The following is a 26508-nucleotide window of genomic DNA, read 5'->3' as shown; positions in this document are numbered from 1 at the left end:
TTGGAGACCTGTGGCCTTCCTGCCTGTTACGTCTCAGATCCTCACTAGTGATTCAGTATCTGAGGTTTCTACTGGGGGCTGGTCATGCAGGCACCATCTGTGTGTGTGTATGTGTGTGTGTGTGTGTGTGTGTGTTAAGTTGCTTCAGCCACATCTGACTCTTTGTGACCCCATGAACAATAGCCTACCAGGCTCCTGTGTCCATGGGATTCTCTAGGCAAGAATACTGGAGTGGGTAGCCATTTCCTCCTCCAGGGGATCTTTCCAACCCAGGGATCAAACCCGAATCTTTTATGTCTCCTATACTGGCAGGTGGGTTCTTTACCACTAGCGCCACCTGGGAAGCCCACCATCTGTGTGGCATGTACCAGAATTCCAGAATCGGATGGAAAGCAGGTGTTCAGCATAAACCATGTGGTTTGCACAGACAGATTAGGTACAGTGAGTCAGCCTGGGGGAGTGGTGGGAGCCTTCTCAAAATCCGGGTTCCCAGATGCCAGCCTTCGAAGCATGCTTTTCTAAGGAGGGCAGCCACAGGTCTGCTTTGTTCACTACTTTCTGCGTAGCACTCAATGTATTTTATTTTTTTGTTGTTGTTATTGCTTATTTTTGGCTGTGCTGGGTCTTCATAGCCACGAGCGCTTTTCTCTAGTTGCCACAAGTAGGGGCTACTCTCTAGTGGCGGTGTGCTGGCTTCTTGCTGTGGGGCTTCCCTAGTGGCTCAGATGATGAAGAATCTACCTGCAATGTAAGAGACCCAGGTTCGATCCCTGGGTCAGGAAGATCCTCTGGAGAAGGAAATGATAATCCACTCCAGTATTGTTGTGTGGAGAATCCATGAACAGAAGAGCCTGGTGGGCTATAGTGCATGGAGTCACAGAGTAGGACACCACTGAGGGACTAAGCACACACACTCTTGTGGAGCATGGGCTCTAGGCACACGGGCTTCAGTAGGTGTGGCTCCCAGGCTCTAGAGTGCATGCTTAGTATTTGTGCTGCTCAGACTTAGTTGCTACATAGCATGTGGGATCTTCCCAGATCAGGGATGGAACCCCTGTCCCCTGCACTGGCTGGCAGATTCTTTACCACTAAGCCTTCAGGGAAGCCCCAGCACTCAATGTTCATTTCCTTTTTGGTTTTGAGAGAAGAGAGAGCTGAGTCTCATGGAGTTTCGATGGCCTTCCTGGGGACACACAGCTCACAGATGGCCAGGCCAAGGTCTGGAATCCAGGTGTCATGGAAGACCCTGAGAAAAATTCTTGTGGAGCCAGATGACCCTCTACAGTTCAGCGTGTCCCCCAGAACTTTCTGCAGTGAAGGACACATTCTGTCTGCACTGTCCAGTGTAGCAGCTCCTAAACATGTGTGGCTGTTGAGCACTTGAAATCTGGCTACTTTGACTAAGGAGTTGAATTTTTAATTTTACTTAATTTTCAACTAATTGATATTTCAGTAGCTTCATGTGGCTATTTGCTGTTATACTGGACTGTATGGTTCTACATCATAATGTAACAGATTTTCTTTTTTGAGGAAGCAGATAGAATATGTAGATTTTGGTTCTCATTCTAAACTAAGGGACACACTGGTCTACATGTTGCTCTCAGCCAACGTCCTTGTATGGGTACTGTGGCAGAAACTAACATGTAATATTTGCAAATCCTCTGGGAAAAGCCCCTTTTCATTTGGTTGGGTTTTTGTTGTTAAAGAATAGGAAAGGGGCTTCCCTGGTGGCTCAGTGGTAAAGAATCCACCAGCCAATGCAAGAGATACAGGTTCGATCCCTGGTCCAGGAAGATCCTGTATGCTGTGCAGCAACTAAGCCTGTGCAGCACAACTATAAGCCTGTGCTCCAGAGCCCCAGGAGCTGCAACAGCCGAGCGCATGTGCTGCAGCTACTGAAGCCCGCATGCTGAGAGCTCCATGCTCTTCCATAAGCCACTGCAATGAGAAGCCCATGCAGTGCAACTAGAGAGTAGCCCCCACATGCTCTAACTAGAGAAAAGCCCACATAGCAGTGAAGACCCAGCATAGCCAAAAATAAAAGAAATTTTTTTTTAATCTTTTATAAAAGAATAGGAAGTGGCCACTCTAAAAATACAGCATTCATGTGAACTCCACGGAGGATTCCGAGGACCTTTTTGGTGAAGCACTCTGGTGGGCCCTGGCTGCCCATCTCAGGAGTGTGACCTGCACAGCCCGTTCTCAGGCCTGTGTGTTACCAAGAGTCGGGGTGCACCCCAAGTCAAGGCTGACTCTCTGCCTACTTGTACTTTCTCTGTCAGCTTTTGGGTGAAGAGCTTATGAGCAGTCAAATAACCGGAAGCCTACAGAAGGGAGAAGAGATTTTAAGAACCTACAGAGTTGGTTAGATAACTGCACCTCATCCCTCCTATGTCCATCCAACCCCAGGGGGTGATGTGGGCCACAGGCAGCACACAGGACGGGTCTGATGAAGGCCAAGGAGAGCTGGTGGGGTGCGATGTTGAAGAGGCTGAGAACTAGCACAGAGGTTTGTGCACCAGCTTTGGAGTGCATTGACCTCAGTAGGAATCCTGGTTCAGTGCTTTAGGAAAGTTACTTAAGATCATTAGGCCTCAGTTTCCTCATCTGTAAAATGGGAATATTATGGTGAAGATTAAGTGTAAGCATTAATAATGCCAGCTGTTTGCCTCTGGCTGTGATTGTTGTCATCTCCCGAGGGCCAGACTAGATTATGGGCAACGGGAAGCACAGAAGCTGAGAGCCTGGAATGCCACTGACCTGGTACCCCATCCATTCCAGCAATTCCCCTTCTGTTTGATGTCTGTGAATATCACGCGTATCGCCATCCAGGCCTTAAGAGAGGAGTGTCTCTCCAGGTGAGTCTTCACGCTGCTCACTGCCCTGGCTGTCAGAGCCTGGTTCCCTCACCCGACCACCTCATCCCCCCACCATCTTATCCCCCCAGCTCTCTTCAAAACCTTCTGGCTCCGGGGAACCTGGACAGACTACCCCTGCACCAGCCTCCCAACCCATCCCTCCTCCTCAACCCTGACCTCAGATGTGAAGGCTGCCCCGGGAAGGGCTCCCCGGGGGACAGGGTGAAGGCACCCTCAGGTGTCTGTCCACTGCTGAGCGCATGCCCATCCTTGTCCTGCAGGGAATGTAACCGGCAGCAGAAAGTGATCCCCGTGGTGAACAGCTTCTATGCCGCCACCTTCCTCCGCCTCGCACACGTCTGGAGGACACAGCACAAGACCATCTCAGACTCAGGCTTTGTCCTCAAGGGTGCGCTCGCTCTTCTCAGGGTGCCTAGCTCCTGCACTCCTAGTGTCCCTGGGTTCAGGGACTCCAGGGTGGTTGATCGACTGGTTTTGGCCGGCTTCCCTTACCCCCAGTTCCCATTCATACCTTTTCAAGTTTCAGCTTCCCCAAGTCTCCATCATCCCAAGTCTCCATCATCCCACCCTTGGGAGCCTGCTGCTCTCTTCCCTTTCTGGCCAAATACCTCTGGTTACCGTATTTTCTGAATCAAAAGATGGGCCCAACTTTTGGCTCAGTTAGACTGACTATTCAAAATTGAGATTGTCCGGACAGGGTAGAGTATGTGGCCCCTGTGCCCAAGTCTGGTGTCTTGGTTCCCCTCTCTGGTGAGCTCTCCATCTCAGAAAACCCCTTCCCCCTTCTCTCCAGAGCCTCTGGGTTGTGCATCCCGGAGCCCCGTCCCCCAGCCTTCTGTTCCCCAATCCTCTCTGTTCCAGATTTGGAGATGTCGGCCAAGAAGAGCCCCAGACGGCTGCTCAAAACCCTGGAGACCTACTTGGCTGGAGTGTCAAAGGGACAGGGCTCCCTGTTGGGGACACAGAAGTGCTCTGGGCCACAAGCCCCTCACTCCAAGGATCTCACTTTCACAGGCGTGTGTGACCTGCCATCACACTTGTCCGAAGGCACGTGGCTGATCTGATCAACCCCAGTGGCCACCAGCCAGGAAGCCTTGGAGGGGCTTTCAGAGGGCGGACCCTGGCTGGGCTTCACCCCTTCCGGTGCTACTGGAGGGGATGTAGGAAGCCCCTGGGGCTGGTGGGTGGAGCCAAGGGCCCTCACCTGCTTGAGACATCAAGAGCCATTAGATTAGACTCACTCTCTGGAGCCCTGCTTTCAGGGCAAGAACTTTGCTGTATTACTAGTTGGGCGACAGCTTCCATAGTCGGATTCCAGGTAATATCAGTGACAGCGAATGGATCATCAGGTGGGAGGACCCATATGCATATTCCACACAGTCCTGCATCAAAGATGCTCCCAAGTAGAAGCGCCAAAACCTGGCAGTGGGTCTTTCAGGCCTTGGGGTCCACAGGACAGGGACCAGACGGGGGCTGAGTAGTTAGAATGTGAAGGGAGAGGGTAGTCGCGGCAGCAGCCGACAGGGGGTGGTGTGAGCCAGAGAGTGCTTGCCTTTTCTGGTCTGGCGCTCACCCAACCCTCATCTCTCCCCATGCCTCCTCCCACTGTTTGTGATAGGGAACCAGACCCGCAGCTGGGCTCCCCCCATGGAGGCTGCACATGTCCCATCAGGGCTGGTTTTCTGGCCTGGTTGAAGGAAGGAGGAAATTCACACACCAGCAGTTTTTGAATAAAATAATTCTAGGTTTAGGATCTCAAGTGTTTTCCTTCCAGACACACTTTGCACCGTCCTGTGGCCGTTATCCCAGGGTTCCCCGTTAGAGCCAAGCACTCTAGCCGGTTGTTGTTGGCACCGGTCACAGGCCCCAGGAGAGGCCACTGTGCCCTGGCCACACTCCTGCCGAATTCACAGTCCGTCCAGCCTCATCCGGCTGCACTTACAGACCCAGAGACTCTGCACACTAGCCATTGGTCGAGGTGGCCCTGGCTGTTCTTAAGGGTGACTGTTACGAGGCATCCACACAGGGTTTTTCCTGCATTTGCTTCTGGGGAAGCTACTTGTCGCTTTTCACTCGCAAAGGGGCCTCCAGGGCTTTGGAGCTAGGGAATGGGCCAGGCGAGAGTCCCACCTGGCTTCTCTCCTATTCTCTGACCTCCCCCAAGTAGAGTCATGGAAGATAGCTGTCCAGCCCCCGCAGGCATCTCCAAGTCTGACCGGGTGCAGGGGGACCCATCACAAAGGTGAAGATGACAGACGGCCACCCAAGTATGGAAGGAACCCCTGTCAGCAGGATGCCTCAAGGGTAGGGCTGGTAAAGGATCTGCTGTTTGCTTTGTGTAGTCTTTGCCTGACCTGAACTAATCCTGTGCCCTCCTCCTTGGTCCTGACCAGCAGAAATGGCAGCAGAGAGATTACTGGGCCTGGTGGGCTTAGAATGTAACCCTCCCCCCACCCCATGCCAACTGTGGAATGTCAAGTTCAGTGATTCCTGCAGATTCCATTCCCTTGCTCTGAGACCTGGAGGCCAACTCAACAGACCTGGACCGTTAGTGCTCAGCCCATGGCACAGCAGGGACCAGCCCAAGGGAGCCTCTGGCTGGAGGGGAGCCCAGTGGCCCCTGCAGAAGCCTATTCTGTGTTACTGCCAGTGGATGCTCTCCATACAGCTTAGGACCTGGAGACATTACCAACAACTGTCCAGGGATTAAGCTGCGATTCTGTGGATGGACAGAATTCTGTGGTTGTGGAGGGATGCCTAAACCCTCTGAAAATAGATAACAAAAATCTTAAATCTGTGCATTTTTCTTAGGAAAAACCTTCCAAGGCTTTTCATGAGAGACCCAAAATGCTTTACAATGCTAAAAATGTCAGTTTCTAGGGGAAACATCCCTCTTTCCCCTTTGAAAATTCACCCCTGGCACGTGCTCTTTGCATAGGCTATCCAGTGATCGCCGGGATGTCTCTGTGTGGCGAGAAAGTTGGAGAACGAGGGGGATATGCAAAGAGCTGATTTTTCTATGCTTCTCAGCACAATACCACTAAGATGAAATTGATCAGAATTTCTGTTTGGGATAGGCTTCCCTGGTGGCTCAGATGGTAAAGAATCTGCCTGCAATACAGGAGTCCCAGGTTCGATTCCTGGGTCAAGAAGATTCCCTGGAGAAGGAAATGGCAACCCACTCCAGTATTCTAGCTTGGAGAATTCTATGGGCAGAGGAACCCGGTGGACTGCAGTCCATGGGGTCCCAAAGAGTCGGGCACAACTGAGTGACTAACACTAACAGTAGTAGTGACTAACACTACTACTACCACCACCACTCTGTTTCAGATGGAAGATCCAGTGTGTCAGGGCTTAAAGCCAGACAGCTCTGAGGGCCTGCAGTGACCCTGGGTCAGGACGGCTGCAGCCCTGCCAAGCCTCTAGGACTCCGGTTTGTCCAGTCCGGGCTTACCCAGCGGTCACACCCCAGGGTGGGACTGTTTTGGGGTTACTCCATTCTCCCGCTATTTAGCCCCCTAGTTTCTCTGCTATTCCAGTCACCACCCCAGCACACAAGAGAACGAACTAGGGAAGCTTCCCTGGTAGTCCAGTGGTTAAGACTGCAGACTTCCATCGCGAGGGGTGGGTGTGGGTTCGATCCCTGGTCAGAGAACTAAGATCCCACATGCTGTGCAGCATGCCCCCGCCTCGCCCCCCCCAAAAAAACCCCTAGGACCTGGATGAGGAAAAGCAACTTGCCCAGGCTCAAAGAGAGCCAGGTGAGAACCTGAACCCACAACCCTCCTTGACGTTAGTCTGGTGCTATTCCCATGACCCCACGTGGCCCTGAGCCCATGCAGTGTACTTAGGACATGACAAGCTGACCTCCTGTATGGATGTGAAGAGCTATGCTCTTGCTTGGTGAACATACATCATTTGGAAGCTGCCTGGCAGCGGTTCACTGGAGCACCTGAGGAAATTCCAGCTTGGGTGGAGGCGCTCACCCGCTGCCACAACCTGCCCCCAGTGGGGAATGTGAGACTGAACCTCGGGCTGAAAGTGATCCCAGCCCTGGCCCCATGCCATCTCCCTATTGGGTTTGCAGTAGTGCCAGCCAGGCCCACTGGGAGCACCTGGCCCCTTCAGGAGCTGGCCCCTCTGCAAAGCCATCTCTGGCCTCTCACAGGCTGTGGAATTGCCACCAGGTGGCGCTAGTTGTAAAGAACCCGCCTGCCAATGCAGGAGACAACAGGAGATGCAGGTTCAATTCCTAGGTTGGGAAGATCTGGAGAAGGAAGTGGCAACACACTTCAGTGTTCTTGTCTGGAGAATCCCATGGACAGAGAAGCCTCGTCGGCTACAGTCCATAGGGGTCACAGAGTCATACACGACTGAAGTGACTTAGCACACGTAGAACACATCTACTCCGCCCAGCATGGGGCACAGCTGGGTGACTAGTGTGGCAGGGAGTATTAGCCCAGGGCAGGCAATGCAGGCAAACAGCAAGAAAAGTACTGGTCTCCTTTATTGATCATGGGCAGGGGCACCTCAGCACTGACCAGAAGGTCAGAGGAGGAGCAAGTGGGTAGGAGGTAGGGGCAGGGAGATGCCCACCCTCACTTCCAGTCCTTGAAGAATTGCTTGAAGATGGCACTCTCGCGGCCCTGGGGCAGAATCTCCACCTGTAGGGATGGCAGGGGAGAGTCTGGCTCACAAGGCTGCCACCTCTGCCTCTTCCAGAGCCAGGGAGGAGGGTGCTGGGCACCAGGCCTGAGTCTACAGGCCTTCCAGCCAGTGATGCTCTTCCAGGTAAGCCAAGAGACAAGAAAGATTACAGGGACATGGGCTGAGAAAACAGTGAGAAGGGCAGAACTAGCTAGAATCCATGGCCCAGAGGAGCCACATGAGTCATCCAGAGGCACATCCGGCTAGCTGGACTCCCAGGGGAGCGCTGCCCATCATCCTCTTAGAAAAAAACACGGATTGTGGAATATTACTCAGTCATGAAAGGGAATGCATTTGAATCAGTGCTAGTGAGGTGGATGAAACTAGAGCCTGTTATACAGGGTGAAGTGAGTCAGAGAAAAACAAATGTGGTATAATAACACATATATGGAATCTAGAAAAATTATATTGATGAATCTATTTATAGAGCAGGAACAGAGATGCAGACAGAGAGAGCAGACTTGTGGACACAGCAGGGACAGGAGAGGCTGGGACAAATTGAGAGAGTAGCATTGACATACATATACTACCACGTGTAAAAATAGCTGGTGGGAAGTCACTGTATAACCCAGGGAGCTCAGCCTGGGCTCTGTGACAACCTAGAGGGGCAGGAAGGAGTGCAGGGTGGGGGCGGGGGGCGGGGGGTGCAGGGCAGAGGGTGGGAGGGAGATTCCAGAGAGCGGGGACATATACTTAGGGCTGATTCACATTGTCATACGGCAGAAACAACACAACACTGAAAAGCAATTAGCCTCCAATTAAAAACAAATTTAAAAAATCTTTTTTAAAAAAGTACATTAACAAGTTTAAAAAAAAAAAGAAAAGAAAATAACATGTACTGTAAAACTCTGAAGGACTGAGAAGGGCCTTCCCACTGGGTGTTTCCAGGAGGGGAGGCCTGACTGCTCCTGACTGTGCCCGGGGCTTTCTCACCCTTCTTGTCCAGTCCAAGCAAGGGGCAGGGGCCCAGGGAAGAGTCTAGGAAGAGGGTGTGCTGGCACAGGGAGGGCTCCTCACCTGAGTGTTTGGGGCATACCGCATGCGGGTGATAAAGTCCTCCGCCACTTGGAGGGCCGCCTGCCTCTCCTTCTCATTAGCTTTGCGCCCTGGATCATAAGGAGGATAAATTTTAAAAGAGCAGGGACCCTCTCTAGCCCGCATCCCATTTGTCTCGAGGAGATTTAAGGAGGTCCAGATTCCATGGACAGAGGACGCCAGTGGGCTACACAGTCCATGGGGTCACAAAGAGCCAGGCATAACTGAGCAACTGAGCTCACACACCCACAGAATAGCTGGCCTCCTGGTCCTAAGAACACCCTGAGGGGGCTCAGTGAGAAGTCAGCCTCTCCCAACTCACAGCTCCAGATGAAAACTGCCCTCTGCCCGCTCCAATCATCATTCTGCTCGGGCCAGGGCCCCAGGGATATTCAGGGAGAACTAATGTCGCCCTCGCATGAGACACTCAGGCCCCTCTCTCCCTTTCCAGGGCCCCCCGCCTTTTGAGTCTGTCAACTGTACTGTTATCAAGCCTTTCTTGCAAAATTAAATTGGACAGAAAAAAAGGGCATGATTGACTGCAATCTTACTCCCATAAAGCTAGATGCCAACATCAGCCTAATGGTTATACCAACTGAGAGTCAGTAAAAAGGAACAGCAGTGCCCTCCCTTCTCGCCTTTAACCAAACCCTGCACCACCTGGAGGAATTTTTCCAAGGAAACAATGTTGTCAACTGTGGTTGGCTCTTCAGCCAGGCTATTAAAACTCTAATTAGCCACAATATATCTGAGATTAATGTGCTGTATCCTTCCTCTGTGATTGCCTGATGCTTCTCTTCCCAGCTCCTAAGTTTCCTGTTTCTCCCACTGGTTTCTCCATTCTTTGCTTGGGGCTAAAGACACTTCCAAACCAGATCAAACTGGTTAATCCTAAAGGAAATCAACCCTGAATATTCTTTGGAAGGAATGATGCTGAAGCTAAAGCTCCAATACTTTGGCCACCTCATGCAAAGAGATGATTCATCAGAAGACGCTGATGCTAGCAAAGACTAAGGGCAGGAAGAGGATGAGATGGTTAGATGGCATCACTGACTCAATGGACATCAGTTTGAGCAAACTTCTGGAGACAGTGAAGGACAGGGAAGCCTGGCATGCAAAGGCAGCCCCAGCAACACAATCCTCCCCACCCCCTACCACCGTCCTCCTCACCTCTTAGAAACCTGCCTTGTAGCTTGCCACTCCTGGGCCTTCCCTGAGGCAAGAGTGTGATGCCTAATAGCTGCCAAGTTACAACACCTAACACTTCTCCATCCTCCTAGCTGGAAAGTTCTCCTGGTCCTGGTTCATGTCACAAATATTTACTGAGCAAATGCTATACTGAGCAAATGCTATCTCATCAAGGCACTAGAGACAATGTGATTTCATTCAAGAGGTTTATAATCTGGGCAGTTGAGACACATTCAAGAACAAGAAAAGACACAGAACTTCCCTGGTGTTCCAGTGGATGAGAATCCATCTGCCAATGCAGGGGACACAGGTTTGATCCCTGCTCTGGGAAGGTTCCATATGCCTCAGAGCAAACCCATGCGCCACAAGCACGAGCTGCAACTACTGAAGCCTATCCACCTAAAGCCTGTGCTCCACAAGAGAAGCCACCACAATGAGAAACTCAAGCATCAAACCAAGAGGAAGCCCCTGCTCACCGCAACTAGAGAAAGGCATGCAGCAACAAAGACCCAGCACAGCGGGGGAAAAAAAAGAACAAGAAAAGACAAGCACAGAGAATTACTCACAGACTCAGAGCTTTGTTACAATATTTTTAGAGTCTGATCTAGCAAGCAGGCTTCTGCCCAAGGGTGTTTCATTTCTAGCCAATACAACCTCTTGGAAAAACGAGCCCTACCAGTTTGCTACCCAGTGCATAAGGTGAGATTTCATATCTAGAATTGGTCACAGTCAAGGCAGACAGGCAGAAGCAGGGGTCCCAGTGGCACTGAGGCCTAGGAGAGCCCTGTGGCAAGTGGTCCTCAACACAAAGTCAGCAGCAAGACCTGGGAACCCGAGAGATGGTTCCCAGAGCCTGCAAAGTCTCATGTGTGCTAAGTCACTTCAGTGTCCAACTCTCCGCGATCCCATGGACTGTAGACCGTCAGGCCCCTCTGTCCATAGAATTCTCCAGGCAAGAACACTGGAGTGGGTTACCCTCCTCCAAGGGATCGTCCCTATCCAGGGATTGAAGCTGCGTCTCTTATGTCTCCTGCATTGCCAGATGGGTTCTTTATCACTAGCACCACCTGGGAAACCCAGACCTCGAGAATGAGAGTCTCAGGGGTGTGGTTCACTCTGGGTCTTAACAGGGCCCTCAGACGATTCAGAGGTGGGCTGAAGGTGCAGAACCCTTGCCAGGAATTAACCATCAGCCACGGAGGCTCGCTGAGCCAGGTGTCTATGGGCTGGCTGAGCCCTCTCGTGGGAAGCCTTCCTGGTTAGAGTGACCACAGGGGCCTCAGGCTGGTGTGGAGAAGCTACACGTACCCTTCCAGATGTAGATCTTGCCGCAGAGTCCGTTGTCCAACACAAAGCAGTCATCGGGTATCAGCAGCTCGAGGGCGAAGGGGCTGGAATCAGCCAGCTTGGTCAGGTTCATCTGTCCAGTGGCGTCAGAGACCTGGGGGAGAGTGGGCAGTGCCATGTCACCCTCCTTCCCGCAGTTCAAAGCTCTGACCTCCACCAAGGAGCAGGTCCCTCCAGTAGAGGTCCCACTCACCACCCCAGGCTGAACAGCAGACCGAAGGTAGGGGAAGAACTGACAGCTGATAGGCAAATCCCAGACAACACCCATCCCTACTTCAGCCTCAATCACTGCCTCCCAGAGCCCCTGAATCTGTGGAAATTAATTAGACTCCAAATTAACAAGTAAATGCAAAGAATTCAAAAAAGGTACAGTTCAGGGACTTCCCTGGTGGCTCAGACAGTAAAGAATCTGCCTGCAATGGAGAAGACCCGGGTTCAGTCCCTGGGTCTGGAAGATCCCCTGGAGACGGGAATGGCTCCCCACTCCAGTGTTCTTGCCTGGAGAATGCCATGGACAGAGGAGCCTGGTGGGCTACAGTCCACGGGGTTGCAAAGAGTTGGACATGACTGAGCAACTAACACTTCTTTTCAGTGTGCAATGCAGGGGATGCAGGTTCGACCCCTGGTTAGGGAACTAAGATCCCAGATGCCATGGGACAACTAAGCCCAAGTGCCACAACTAGAAAGAAGACTGTGGCTGCAACTAAGGCCCAACGCAGCCAAATAAATAATAAATAAATAGATATTTAAAAAAAAAGTAAAGCTCAGCATCGGCTTGTTTCAAACCTCCATATCTAAGAATGGGCTGGAAGGGAAGTGACATTCACCTCCCCAGGAGGGCCGAGCATCCGTTCACTTCCCATCCTCCCCTCACTCCACGCCCTGATAAACCACCCTGGGACCTGGCCCCACCTGCCCGCTGCTTTCTCCTCTCCTCTTCTCTCAGCCCCACAGGCATCAAGATCACACCCCCGCCTGGTCCCAGGGCAGGCCCGGGACACCCACCTTATACAGAGCCGCGGCCTGTGCGTTTGTCCGGTCAGCTGTGAGGTCTTCCTCAGGGTTACCCTCCTTCAGAGAGGGCTTGGGACCCAAGACCTGCAGGGACGAGGGCAGGCCACATTTCCAGGGATTCCTGGGCACCTATCATGCCCAGGACCACCCCCTCACTCCCACCCCCACACCCATGTCTGCACAAAGGCGCCAGGCAGAGCTGGAGAGGGCTCGGTCCCTGGATACCAGTCCCTTCATCCCAAGGGGTACTTGACTCGGAGTCCCACCAAGGCACCTGATGAACCAGCCAAGCCCTAAGCAGGGCCCCAGATGCCCTTACAGCCCTCCTGCTGTGATCACTGCCTCCTTCGGTGGCCTCAAGCAGAGGCCACCCTCCTGCTACCCCCATGTCTCTCAACCTGTATCATGTCGGCAGGCTCCTCCCCATCGGTGACGATCTCCACGTGGGCCTTGCCCTGCCGCTCGCTGTCCCGGATGGCCAGTGCCAGGTCCCGTGCCTTGTTCCGCTCCAATATGTTGGACTTCGCACCACACCAGGCAAAGATGTTCTGGAAGGAAGTGGGGAGGCTCCGGTTAGAGCCACTTGCATCCTGTCCTCTGCAGAACTGAGGCAAGACGATCAAAGACAAGCAAGAAAGCAAGGGAAGCAAGGCCTCTGGGGACAGGAATGACAGTCTCTGTGAGAGCCTTTCTCTGCCCCACACCCCCATCTCCCACAGACTTTTATTTTCCACATCACTTGTGTCATATATTGAAACATCTTTATCTTATTTATAATGTATTTTCCCTGACTAGAAAGTAAGCCTCATTAGGGCATGAGGGTTTTGTTTTGTTTGGCATGACCTGACCCACTGCTGTATGCTCAGTGCCAAACAGAAACAGGCACATCTTTAGGCCCAGAATAAATAGTTATTGCATGAATGAATTGGGTGAATGAGTGAATGAAAGAGTGAATGGGTGAACAGGTGAATGGCGTCCCTGGGCCCAGAATGTCAGATGCCTCTGCGCACTCGCCAGGCATGGCCCTCATCACCTCTACTGAGAAGGTCCCCTGCCTCCATCTCAATGCTTCCAGTCCTCCTTCTAAACAGCATCCAGGTTCCTCTTCCTGTTCCAAATCTTTAGCACGACAGGTACAGTCCAGACCCTCAAAGACTCAATCTCCTCCTGCCCTGTTGCAGCTTCTTAGCACTTTCCACTCCCACTGGTCCTGTCCCCACCCTGCGTCCAAGTCAGGCTGCCTCCTTCCTGGCTGTCGACAGGCATGTCTGTGCCCTTCTCCCACTCAGTGCCTCAGCTCACCCATCACCTTCCCCTGGAATGGCGTTTCCCCTAGTCTAGTCAAGTGGCACTTTCCTGGGGCAGTGGCTTGGCCTAGAAGGCTCCTCACTGCCATAAGCTCCCCCAGCCCATCCCACTGCTCCTAAGAGGACCCTCATCACATCCTGTCATGGGTTAAAATACAGCCAGTGATAGACCTGGCCTTGGCTGCCTGCCCTGGGCCAGCAACTTGTGGTCTCCAGGTGGCGCTAGTGGTAAAGAACCTGCCTGCCGATGCAGGAGACATATGAGATGCGGGTTCAACCCTTGGGTCAGGAAGATCCCCTGGAGAAGGGCATGGCAACCAACTCCAGTATTCTTGCCTGGAGAATACCATGGACAGAGGAGCCTGGGGTCCTTCATGGGGTCACAAAGAGTTGGACACGACTGAAGCGACTTAGCATGCACACATGATGGCTCAGAGCGGGGGCCATAGATTCACCAAGGGAAGAGATGAATGAACTGATTAACGCATGGGATGGGAGGCAGCTAACTCAGAGCTTCAAAGGTTCCAGGAGCACTAGAGAGTAGACTCAGTGTTAGAGGCCAAGACTAGACAGCAGAGGGAGGTTTCTGTCCAAACAAATACAGGGATGTCTTCTAACAGCAACAGTGACCCCCACTTGGAATGGGCTTACAGCTTCTCAGCCCCTTTCCCTCTGCTCTGGCTTCCTAGTCCCTGCCCTTTAAAACAGCACCAAGGAGTTCCCCGGTGGTCCAGTGCTCAGGACTCAGCACTTTCACTGCTGTGGCCCCCATTTCAATCCCTGGTTGGGGAACTAAGATCCTACAGGCTGTGTGCACAGTGTGACTGAAAAGAAAAAAAAAAAACACAGTGACTTCCTGGGCAGTCCAATGGTTAAGACTCCAGGCTCCCAAAACAGGGGGCCCCAGGTTCGATTCCTGGTCAGGGAACTAGATCCCTGATGCCACAGCTAAGATCCAGCACAGGCATAAAAAAGAGAGAGACACACACAGTGCAACATGAGTGGGTGCTCAGTCAGCCTTGCCCACCTACCTGGCCCAGATCCAGGATGAAGCAGTCCCCTGTGTTGAAACTGTCCCAGCTCAGCACCCGCTCAGTGGCACGAATGTTCTTCTTGCCCTTCACCTGGTAGAGTTTCTTGATGGCAGCTGGGGCGGTTCCTGGGGAGGTCTTGTGAAACGCCGACTCCACGCCGCCTTCCTGCAGCCCGGATGGCCAGCCTGAGTGGGCCTCCCCCATCCCCTCCCACCAGCACCCCATGCCCCCTCCCACTGGGCAGGAAGGAAAGCAGGCAAGCAGGAACCGGGTGGGAGGAGGCTCCAGCCCTGAGTGGCCTTGCGCCTTTTGCAGGGTCACGACCAGCAGGAAGGAGCTCAAGGAGAAGCACAGGAGAGGGCGTGGGCAGTGGGTTCTGACCTGGTACTTGAGGCCGTGGGGGAAGTAGCTCATGAAGAGGTCGGACTCATTGCCCTGTGACTCTCGGTGCTGCACAGGCCGCTCTCCGAGCAGGGTGTTGAGGTGCACGGCCAATATGGCGCAGCCCCCCTGCTCGTCCCGGGACGACTGCTGGCCTGGGGTCAGGGGAGGTTGCCGGTGAGACCTAGGCCAGCCCCGACCCCTGCCTGGGCCAGCACCACCCCCACCCCCCACCAGTCCTTCCAGTTCCCTCCCTTACCGATCCACAGGTGCAGGTGGGAGAGCTCTTCCGGGCCATTGTGCAGCACCAGGTAGGAGTCTCCCGAGAAGAAAATGCCGTAGTTCTCAGGGGCCACAGGCACTGGCTTCAGCTTCTCCACCCTCCATATGTGCAGGCCAGGGAGCTTCACGGTCGGTGGGAACGGAGAGCCGCTGCGGGAGGGGAGCGGGTTGGTGAAGGCAGAGGCCCGTATGCAGTGGAGACAAGCAGAGAGACCTGGGGCAGGCCTGGGGACTGCGGTGTGGGGGAGAGGAGGGGCTGCCCTTGGAAGTGAAGAGGAGAAGGGTGAAAGGGGAAGGGGCGCACAGCCTACCTCTGGGGGATGGGTGAGTACATGCTGTTTCTGGATCTGCAAAGACAGAATCAAAGCCATTATGATTACAAATGTCATGAGTACCAGCCTTCACGTTGGTCTGGGGAGGTCCTTCCCAGAGGCCAAGTGCTTCATTATTCAACTAATTCACCTCCAAAAGCAGATTTCTCCATTATTCAGGCAAAGAAACTGAGGCTCAAAGAGTCTAAGTCCCAAGTGACACAGTGACTAGTGAGTGGCTAGCGAAAGCCAGGTCTTGGGCTCCTTGGGCCAGGGTCTTCCCCTTGCTGTGACCTCTTCTGCTTCTAGACAGGAGTCCTAATTCTGGGCATTGCATGAGGCTGGGATATGCCTCTCTAAGTAATAACGGCTTATATTGGAAAAGTCTAAAATCAATGACTTAAAGTCAATGGATAGGAAGCCAAAAAAATAGAGAAAATCAATGAAGCTGGGTTTTGGAAACATCAAAAAAAATGATGACCCGTTTGACACATTGATTAAGTAAAAGAAAAGACACAAATTTCCAATACAGAAACAAGAGAGATGAACACCACTAAAGATCCTACAAGTATTAAAAGGATAAAGAGAATATCACAAAAACTTTATGCCAATATAGTCAACAACTTATACAAAATGGGCAGTCTTTGAAGGATACAAATTATGCAAGTTCACTCAACAAGAATTAGAGGGACTTCCCTGGTGGTCCAGTGGCTGAGGCTCTGTGCTCCCTATACAGGGAGCCCGGTTCCATCCCTGGTCAGGGAACTAGATCCCACATGCAAAACTAAAGATTCCGCATGCCACAACTAAGACTCAGCACAGCCAAATAATAAATATTTTTTTAAAAAGAAGAAGAAATAGATTATTTGAAGGGTTCTAATATCTACTAAAGAAACGGGAAGTGAAAGTGCAAGTCACTCAGTCGTGTCCGACTCTTTGTGACCCCATGGACTTTACAGTCCATGGAATTCTCCAGGCCAGAATACTGGAGTGGATAGCCTTTCCCTTCTCCAGGGGCTTTTCCCAACCCAGGGATTGAACCCAAGTCTCCCAAGTTGCAGGCGGATTCTTTACCAGCTGAGTCACAAGGGAAGCCCAAGAATACTGGAGTGGGTAGCCTATCCCTTCTCCAGTGGATCTTCCTGACCCAGGAATCGAACTGGGGTCTCCTGAATTGCAGGCAGATTCTTTACCAACTGAACTATTAGGGAATCCCAAAAGAAACTGAAATGGTACTTAAAAACTACCCACCCCCAAATTTCAAGTTCAGATAAATTCTACCAAAAACTTAAGGAAGGCATGCCAATCCTTCATAATCCATCCCATGCTGCCACCATTTTCCTGATGTAACAAAATCAGATAAAAATATTATAGAAAAGGAAATTAGACCAAGATCCCTCATGAACACAAGAAAAAACCTGACAAAATTTTAGCACATAGAATTCAGAAATATATAGAAAGGTGAAACATTATGACTAAACAGGGTTTACTCCAGAAATGCAAAGTTGGTTTAACATCTGAAAATCAATGTAATCCACCCGATTGACAAGCCATATAAACAAACATAAAATCATCTCTATAGATAAAAACAAACCACTTAGAAAAATTCTACATCCATTTTTGATTTAAAAAAAGCTTTCAGCAAAAGAGAAATAGAAGGGAATTTCCTCTTTTTCTGGCCATGCTATGGGGCACGTGGGAGAAGGCAATGGCACCCCACTCCAGTACTCTTGCCTGGAAAATCCTATGGACGGAGGAGCCTGGTGGACTGCAGTCCATGGGATCGCTAGGAGTTGGACACGATTGTATAACTTTCAAGTAGACAACCTGAGCAACTTCACTTTCACTTTTCACTTTCATGCATTGGAGAAGGAAATGGCAAGCCACTCCAGTGTTCTTGCCTGGATAATCCCAGGGACGGGGGAGCCTGGTGGGCTGCCGTCTCTGGGGTCACACAGAGTCGGACACGACTGAAGTGACTTAGCAGCATGGGGCACGTGGGATCTTAGCTCCCCAGCCAGGGATCAAATCCATGCTCCCTACAATGGGAAAGAAGTGAAAGGGCAAGTTGCTCAGTCATGTCCAACTCTTGCGACCCCATGGACTGTCCATGGGGTCATGGAATTCCAAGTCCATGGAATTCTCCAAGCCAGACTACTGGAGTGGGTAGCCTTTCCCTTCTCCAGGGGATCTTCCCAACTCAGGGATTGAACCCAGGTCTCCCGCATTGCAGGCGAATTCTTTACCAGCTGAGCCACAAGGGAAGCCCAGTCTTAACCCATTTTATCCCTGCAATGGGAGCACAGTCTTAACAATTAGACTGCCAGGGAAGTTCCAGAAGGGAATGTCCTTAGCCTAATAAAAGGCATCTACCAAAATTGAACAAAAAAATCCCAGAAAAAAAAACACAGAAAAACCTACAGCTAACATTAGACTTAGCGCTTTCTCAAATTCTAAACTCCCTACCTAGGGAATTTCCTCCATTCCCAGGCATTAGCTATCACTTCTATATGTCCAGCATCCCTCAAATACCAGGATGATGAATATCATCTTTATTCTGTAGGACAGTAAGAGCAACCTTTTTTGGACAAAAGTTATTTCAGGAAAAAAAATGCTCAAGGCAAGCATTTTAAAAAATACTGTCTTCTGGATTTCCCTGGTGGTCCAGTGGTTGAGAGTCCGCTGGCCATTGCAGGCGACACACGTTCGATCCCTGGACTAGGGAGATCTCACATGTCGCAGGGCAACAAAGGCTGTGGGACCCAACTACTGAGACTGCGCTCTAAAGCCCAGGAGGACCATTACTGAGCGCCCCAGAACCCATGCTCTGTAACAAGAGAAGCCCGGGCATCGCAATTAGAGAGCAGCTCCAGCTCTCTGCAACTTAGAGAGAGCCTGCAGGCAGCAACAAGGACCCAGTGTAGCCAATAAAAACATAAACAAAAAATTTTAAAAATGTTATCTTTTTAAAAATTAGCAACTGCAGTAGCTATAGCTTCACTCACTCTCCTATGTGCCCAATTCTAGAGGATTTCTTTGACTGAAAATGCAGAGCTCACAGTCAAGAACCGTCACACAATTTATGCTGTGCGACTGAACAGGGAGCCCCAGTGGTGCAAGAGAAGGACCTGGAGAATTTCAGGGTTGAAAGTCACCATTAGGAGACTCTTGCGGGGCTGGGGAAGCAGGAAGTACAAAGAGAACTTTTAGGGAGAGCAGAGGGTGTGGAGTCTGAGTAGGAAAAAAAAAAGAAATAGGAGCAGTGGCCATGGGTGTAAAATACCATGTGAGTAATGACTTTGCTTTTCTTTCCTAATTTACAACATAGTATGTGCATACTGAGTCGTGTCCAACTCTGCAGCCCCATGGACTCTAGCCCACCAGGCTTCTCAGTCCATGGGGATTCTCCAGGCAAGAATACTGGAGTGGGTTGCCATTTCCTACTCCAGGGCATCTTCCCCATCCAGGGATGGAAGCCACGTCTCCTGGGGCTCCTGTACTGGCAGACAGATTCTTTACCACTGAGCCACCGGGGAAGCCCTACTCAAAACACAACGGAAAGGCACATTTTTGGAATCACACTTCCCCAAGGGAGGGGGGCAGACAGTGAGGGGGAGGTTTGGGGGAGGAAACGTCAATGATTCTCAATCCCACAAAGGGTCACATGCTGTGCCCACATCCCCTGCAACAGACAGCTCAGCCTGTGACTCAGGCCCCAAGCGGTGAGGTGGCCGCCCCCAAGCACAAGCCAGGGTGGGTAGAGCTCAGGGACAGAAATGGCGTGCTCATTGCCAGCTATTTTTTGTTGTTGTTGTTCCTGAGCTAAGAGCTCAGGCCATAACTCAATAGCAGGCAGACCATACGTGGGGCTGCCAGCCTCCAAGAGCCATCGCAGCATTTTGTTGAGAGGGGCTGGCTGCCCTCATCCCTCTGGCTTTCTAGCCTGGCCACCCATTAGAATTACGTTTCGAGTGCGTGTGCTAAGTCACTTCATTCACATTTGACTCTCTGCGACCCCATGGATGTTAGCACACCAGGCTTCTCTGTCCATGGGATTCTCCAGGCAAGAATACTGGAGTGGGTTGCCATGCCCTCCTCCAGGGGATCCTCCCCACCCAGGGATTGAACCCATGTCTCTTGCAGCTCCTGCATTGCAGAAGAACTATGTTAGGATCTTACAAAAACTTCGAAGCCCAGGCCTGGAGACTTGATTCCATGGGTCTTGATTCCATGGGCATTTGAACTATGTCCTAGGTGGTTCTCATTCTGCCAGTTAACTGTGTCCAGAACAGCATCTCTATCTGTCTGCATATTAGAGTCACTTGGGTTTTTTTTTTTTTTTTTTAAATCCCCATGTCCAGGCCAGTTAAAACCAGACTCTCCAGGGTGGAGCTGGAGTATCAGTGCCAGAGAAGTTCCAGGTGACTCTAACGCTGCTCCCTGGCCCCCACCAAGCGCCCACTGACACTGGCCTGTCACTCGTCCTCTCCCCACAACCCCTCTGCCCAAGCCCACAGCCCCTCAGCTTCCTTAGTGCCAACCTCAACCCTGAGGACCATCAAAGCCCTGCCACTCATCCAGACCCATTTCAAGCCTCAGCTATCATTTGGCGGCTTTGTCCTTCTCTGGGAGTTCTCATCTTCTTCCCGCTCACAGGCTGTCTTAGAGTATGACCTGATAGCTCCGTGTCTCAGGTAGAGCAGGGGACACGCCCGGCACTTCTGCATTCCTCAAGCAGCCCATGACAAGGTCTATTCAGTTCCATTCTAGGTCTATGCTGGGAACTCGGCATTGGGAAGGGGCCCAGAAATGAAGAACAACCCACAAGTCTCATGGTCTCTAGAGGATGGGCTGTGAAGCAGGAAACCGTCACTTCCAGGAGACCACATAAAACTTCCCCCAGGTGCGGAACATCACAGAATCAGATGTCAGCATTAGAAGGAGCTTTATTTAATACTCGGGTTTCCTTGTGGCTCAGATAGTAAAGAATCTGCCTGCAATGCAGGACACCCAGGTTCGATCCCTGGATCCAGTAGATCCCCTGGAGAAGGAAATGGCTACCCACTCTAGTATTCTCATCTGGAGAATTCCATGGACGGAGAAGCCTGGCGCACTACAGTCCATGGGGTCACAAAGAGTCGGACACAACTGAAAGACTAACACACACACACACACATACACACACACTCCAGATCTGCCTCCCAACACACACCCAGACATGAGCACGGCACAGAAATCCCTACATCCCTCACCATTTCTTCTTGAATACCTTTCCTGGTGGGGAACTCACCACCTCACAGGGGAGCCGCTTCTATACTTCTTATGTTAAAACCTTTTAGTTTTTCCCACTCCGCCACAGCATGCTGAGTTACAGGCCTGGCTGTCTGCCCGACTCGACTATAAAGGCCTTTCAGGAAGGAACCATATTTTGCCTGGAACGTTGGGCTGTGCCCAGTAGCCTGCAGGCACTCAGGATTAACTGCACTTGTTGAGCTCCAATGATTAGACCAGATGGAGCCTAAGAGATAACCCAGGATTTCAATAGGGAGGAGCAGCCCTGGAGGCAGAAATTAGGGGCCAGGGTTGGAGGGGAGGACGGGTGCCCTGCTGGCTGTCCCGAGGTCCTGACTTAGGAAGGAGCTGGCCTTTGAAGACACACTGGGAGTGGGGGAGTTGATTATGCAGACTTTTCCAGCAATGCCTGTCAGCTGTAAAGATGACAGGTGCTCGATGCTGTCTGCACCCTTCTCAGATTCCGATTCCACTGATTCCCAACAGGTCCCTTCATCGTTTGCCCTTAGGTGTGAAATGCCAACAGCTCCTACCCCACTCCCCAAGAAAGAATCAGGGGTGAGTGTCAACACTAAAGATGACACCAGCTATTCCCAGCTGAGAACCTGGGCTTTCACAGGAGCTGCAGGGTCTAGAAGCCTCACCTGGGGATCCTCAGTCAGTGCTCCCTCCCCAGACACCAAGCAGGACTCCCACCCTTTCCCAGGTGCAAACTGGTGGCACAGCGGTAAAGAAACCGCCTGCCAATGCAGGAGATGCAAGAGACGCGGGTTCAATCCCTGGGTTTGGAGGATCATCTGGAGTAGGAAATGACAACCCACTTCAGTATTCTTGCTTGGAAAATCCCATGGACAGAGGAGCCTGGCCGGCTACAGTCCATGGGGTCGCAAAGAGTCAGACAAGACTGACCATGCACGTGACTGACCCACCCTTTCCGGGCTCCACCTTTGCCTTCCCGTACCCTACCCTAGGCAGCTGGCCAGATCCCCATCAGAGTTCTTCTTAAGTTTGCAAAAATAATGAACCCTGAGGCATAGTTTGGTCTGAATTCAAATGCTAGGCCTGCCCCCTCCCCCATTCCAGCCCACCCATCTGCTGTCACACCACCATCCCGTCTTAGGAACAAGTACCATCAAAGCTGAATGCACCTCTGGGCTGGCTGAGGGCCTTCAGGAGTCTGGTCAGGTCACTCGGTGTGGTGGCCTCTGGTAGCAGATCACACACCACCTCTCCACAAGCCAGGACAATCCCTGGTCCGGGCGTCCCTTATCCCACCCAGGGAACCCACAAGGCTCCAGTGCCTGGACAGGGCAGCAGTGTCTGTGTGTGTGTTGGGGGAGGGGGCACACCAGTCCTGGACAAAGCAGCTTCCAGAAATGTGAGTCTCTGTGTCTGCCCTCATCTGCCCACCTAAGAGGGTCCCGGCCAGCCCACCCCACACCCCATCTCCCTCGGCCTTCCTCCCCACTTTCACCTGTTCCGAGCAGCTCTGCTTCCTCCTACTTCTGCTTTTCAGGCTCCTCCAGCCCCACCTCAGTCTCTCACTTCCCTCAGCTCTTCCTCCAGGTGACCCCACCCATCAGCCCCACCCCTGGGCTCCAGCCCCAGCTAGTGCTGAGGTCCGTCCTCCACAGGAAGGGGTGGACTGTGCTGGGCAGCCAGGCAGGGCCTGACAGAGGAGAGCAACACTGCGACCAGGCTGGCTCTTCAGAGACCCGCCCCGCCACTGCCCAGAGGCTGGAAACCCACCCCAGCTCCAAGCCTCCCCATCACAGTGGCCTCCGCCAGCGGCAGCAGGCCAGGGCTAGCAGCCCTGAGTCTGGGGCCTGCAAGAAAAACCACAGGAAAGCCGAGACTGGCCACATTCCCCCGCTTACCAGCCTGGGGCAGGCATGACTGCCTGGCCCTGGCTTCAGCTGAATTAGTCACATTTCCTGGGTGGAGTCACTGCCTCGGCATCACTTTTTCCTCCTCCCTGGCTTGTCTTTCTCCTTGCCTGAATGACTACATTTGACTTTTGTTGTAGTTGTTGAAGCTCAGTTCCCAGGGAATGGCAGAGGTGGGTGACACAGACTTTGCGATGTCCTGCATGCTGGTTTCCTAAGTGGCCCTAGTGGTAACGAACCCATCCATCAGTGCAGGAGACAAAAGAGATGTGGGTTCAATCCCTGGGTAGGGAAGATCCCCTGGAGGAGAGCATGGCAACCCACTCCAGTATTCTTGCCTGGAGAATTCCATAGACAGAGGAGCCTGGCAGACTACAGTCCATGGGGTCCCACAGAATGGGACACGACTGAAGCGACTTAGTATGCATGCAGACATTGGGAACAAGCACTGAATCTGAATCTCTCTTAACCGAGTGCTTAGGTCCCTGGTCAAATTCCTAACAAGTCAATAGTAATTCTAAGGGTGCAAGTTAGGATAATGAAGGGTCTGTAATGCCCTGTGGTCACTAAGCCTTCCCAGGTGGCGCTAGTGGTAAAGAATGCACTTGCCAATGCTGGAGACATAAGAGATGTGGGGTCGGGAATATCCCCTAGAGGAGGGCATAGCAGCCCACTTCAGTATTCTTGCCTGGAGAATCCCATGGACAGAGGAGCCTGCTGTGCTCCAGTCCACAGGGTGGCACAGAGACGGACATGACTTAGCACGCACTCACACATGCTGGGTGCCTCTCACATCTACCCTTGCTCAGCTGCTCATTCACCAGGTGTTGACTATCACACATTCTCAGCCTCAGGCGCTCTGAGGGACAGCAATAAAAATAATCATGGTTCTGACTCTACCCAGACGCCATCTTGCCTTCAATACATCATAAGGCCCTGGAGCTAGTCTGTCCAACTTGCTTGTTTGCTTTCCAGAGGAGGCTAGGGGGACCCTGAGAGCACAAGTGACTGGTCCACGATCACACAGGGAGAGGCAGGTAGAGCAAGGGAAGAAGCTTCCATGCCCTCCTAAATCTATATGGGAGGATGCAGCTAGAATCTGTACACGCTCCAGGAGGAAGTCAAGGGCCTTTTAGCCCAGGACTCTGGCCCGTCTCCCCAAGATACCCGCCAGGCTTGGCCCAGGGCTAATCAACAGACTAGATTGAGATAAGATTCAGCCTTCAGGGCCCCATCCAGGGAGTGGCAGTGGAACAGAATCAATTCACATTAGAATTTCTGGACTGGAACAAAATGAGAAGTTAAATGTTCTCTTCAAAGAACACAAACTCTAGCTGGTACCTGAGTGTCTCCAGGTCCTTAAGAAGAGGGTCTGGTGTAATGGAAAGACTGAACAGTTTGATTACTATTGATTCTGCTTCGTCTTCCTGGCAGGCTGCAGTCCATGGAATCTCAGAGTCAGATATGACTGAACGACTGAACCACAACTGCTTCCTCTTGCAAGTGACTTAACTTTCTGTAGCCTCCCTGTGCCCTATCTGTAAAATGGGCATGAAGATAAACAAGCAGATTAAATGAGATGGTGTAATTAATGAGATGGTGGCTCGGTAGTAAAAGAATCCGACTGCAATGCAGGAGACTTGCAGGAGAAGAAGGTTGGATCCCTGGGTCGGGAAGATCCCTTGGAGAAGGGAATGGCAATCCACTCCAATATCCTTGCCTGGGAGCATGGACAGAGAAGCCTGGCAGGCTGCAGTCCTTGGATTCGCAAAAGATTCGGACATAACCGATCGACTATGCAACAACTGAACAAATAATAGATGCTCAATTAACTTAGATGGCTTTCTCTGGCCAACAGAGAATTTATCCCGGGACCTCAGTTCATGTGCCGGGCATCTCTGGAAGCAATCCTCCTGCCTCCTCCCCCAGTTCACAATTTAGCAGAGAGATGGGAAGTTAAACCCCAGATCGCTCCTGGGGCTTGGCTTTCCATTGTTGCCCTTCCGGAGCCCCGCCCTAGAAAGGCTGGTCCACTCCGGTGTGCACCAGTGCAGAACCTGAGTGGCTCTGGGGCTCTAGACTCCGCAGTGACCAAGGGCACAAGGATGAATCCAACTCACTGCTCTCTTGCTACACTGGAGCCTCACCTGGCTGAAAAAAAAGGTGGCCCCATCGCGGAGGAGGGCAGAGGAGGCTTTGCAAACTAACAAGGAAACAAACTAACAAGAAAACAAAAGAGCAGTTCCTTTAAAAGAATTTAGGAGTCTCAAGCCTCTTGGAACTCTAACAGTACACAGGCTATTATTGACATTATCTGCTAACCAAACACTAAAACTTCTTTTTAACAAACTCATATTTCTCCTCCCTCTCCGGTCTCCCAGTGAGAGATGCTCAGTTGGTCCCAAATGGAATAAAATAAACATTCCTTTAGCACGGCTGCTCCCTCCCGCCCCTCCTTAGGGGAAAGGAGGAGAGATGATTAGACACGCGGGTGCACCCCTAAGAAAAGAGGGGGGAGCAGGGTGCCCCGTGACCGGCTGAGCCCCTCAGAAGCCTACAGGGGGAACTCAGGCGCCTGCTGGTCAGACCCCAAGCGCTACTTGCCTGTCTGCGCCCCGCTGGCTCGCTCTGGGCACTGTCTCTGCTGCCCTCCCCTCCTCTTCTCCCGGGCCCCAGCCCAGCCCTCGCCCCCGCCCCCGTCCCCGACGTGAAAGGCTGGAAGCCTCCCCGCCTACCCGAGTGAGTCAGAGGGGAGGGCCGGGCCCCTCGCAGTCGTCCCTCCGGTGGAGGCTCGGCACCGAGAGGGACTGAGAATTTGGGCTGGTATTAGGGAAACTAACAACCTTACTATGTGGTAAACTTGGCCAGAGCAAGGTGTTCACATCCGATTCAATTGTTAGATCCTTGAGCTGGATTAAACAGGAATAGCTACTTCTCCTTTAGTGCCTGCTTTGTACTCAATGCTTTAAAATCTTTTATTTATTTATTCCACCACACACACACCGCACCTCCCCCCACCCCCCCTCCAATGCCCCGCACTGCATTTGGGATCTTACTTTCCCACCGGGGACTGAACCCATTACCCCTGTAGCAGAAGCTCAGTGTTTTAACCACTGCACTGCCAGGGAAGTCCCTGTATTTGGTGCTTTAAACGCGACCTCGTTCAGTCCTCACAACTATTTGTGGTTATGCTGCCTAATAGATAATCCTCTGAGAGGCTCAAAGAGGGTGGGTCACAGGTCCAGGGTCACACTGCCAGTTCAGTAGTAGAACCAGGATTCTAATACAGGCTAGTGTGGCTTCAAACTGGTGCAGGAGATATAACACCCCACCCTTCCTTTTATTCAGAGGGAAACAGTCCAGCCAGTGTCCATACTTGGAGGTCAGGTCTTCTTTAAGTGAACCACCAACAGTCCACACTCCCACATTGGCTTTTGAATGAAGAGAACCATGCACAGCAGGCCAAACCTCGAAAGATGTCAGCTGACAAGAAGCACCAGGATTAGGGCATGGCCCCTTGACCCAGAAGTAAGAGGACTTTTTCAAGCAGCTTGGAAAATTACAACCAGTATGACTTTCTCCAAGGCCCACTGATGGGGTCTGGTTCAGTTCAAGTCGCTCAGTTGTGTCCAACTCTTTGCGACCCCATGGACTGCAGCGTGCTAGGCTTCCCTGTCCATCAACAACTCCCAGAGCCTACTCAAACTCATGTCCATTGAATCGGTGATGCCATCCAACCATCTCATACTTTTTCACCCCCTTCTCCTCCCACCTTCAGTCTTTCCCAGCATCAGGGTCTTTTCAAATGAGTGAGTTCTTTGCATTAGGTGGCCAAAGTATTAGAG

At 51.9% G+C, this 26508-nt stretch overlaps 2 protein-coding genes across 15 annotated transcripts in view; one reads left to right on the top strand and one right to left on the bottom strand.

The window, feature by feature from the left end:
- The window catches only part of ELMOD3 (ELMO domain containing 3), a 33460-nt gene extending 28828 nt beyond the window's left edge, over positions 1 to 4632 (top strand). For 9 of the 10 annotated variants that reach the window (XM_024998869.2, XM_024998865.2, XM_024998867.2 and 6 more), the window contains 3 exon segments: positions 2782 to 2858; positions 3140 to 3267; positions 3741 to 4632. In XM_024998869.2, coding sequence (XP_024854637.1) covers positions 2782 to 2858; positions 3140 to 3267; positions 3741 to 3943 — 408 coding nt within the window. In that variant the 3' untranslated portion in view covers positions 3944 to 4632. 10 annotated transcript variants of the gene reach the window in all.
- Positions 4633 to 7368: 2736 nt separating this feature from the next.
- Positions 7369 to 25311, bottom strand: CAPG (capping actin protein, gelsolin like). 5 transcript variants are annotated; one of them, XM_024998361.2, is made up of 10 exons: positions 24005 to 25311; positions 15486 to 15521; positions 15152 to 15324; positions 14893 to 15047; positions 14509 to 14676; positions 12569 to 12718; positions 12162 to 12254; positions 11118 to 11250; positions 8604 to 8692; positions 7369 to 7543 (listed from the first exon to the last, which is right to left on the bottom strand). In XM_024998361.2, the coding sequence occupies exons 2-10, from the start codon at positions 15506 to 15508 to the stop codon at positions 7478 to 7480; spliced, it is 1050 nt and encodes a 349-aa protein (XP_024854129.1). In that variant the 5' UTR covers positions 15509 to 15521; positions 24005 to 25311; the 3' UTR covers positions 7369 to 7477. The 5 variants fall into 5 exon arrangements, with proteins under 5 accessions (XP_024854129.1, XP_005212800.1, NP_848669.1 ...); XM_005212743.4 differs by having other exon boundaries at positions 25268 to 25311; NM_178574.3 differs by lacking the exon at positions 24005 to 25311 and adding an exon at positions 22252 to 22332.
- Between the last annotated feature and the right edge of the window lie 1197 nt (positions 25312 to 26508).

This window comes from Bos taurus, chromosome 11 (genome assembly GCF_002263795.3).
Source record: "Bos taurus isolate L1 Dominette 01449 registration number 42190680 breed Hereford chromosome 11, ARS-UCD2.0, whole genome shotgun sequence".
Taxonomy (NCBI): Eukaryota; Metazoa; Chordata; class Mammalia; order Artiodactyla; family Bovidae; genus Bos; species Bos taurus.
Note: the sequence above shows the minus strand (reverse complement) of the source record. Positions and strands in the feature narration are given on the sequence as shown.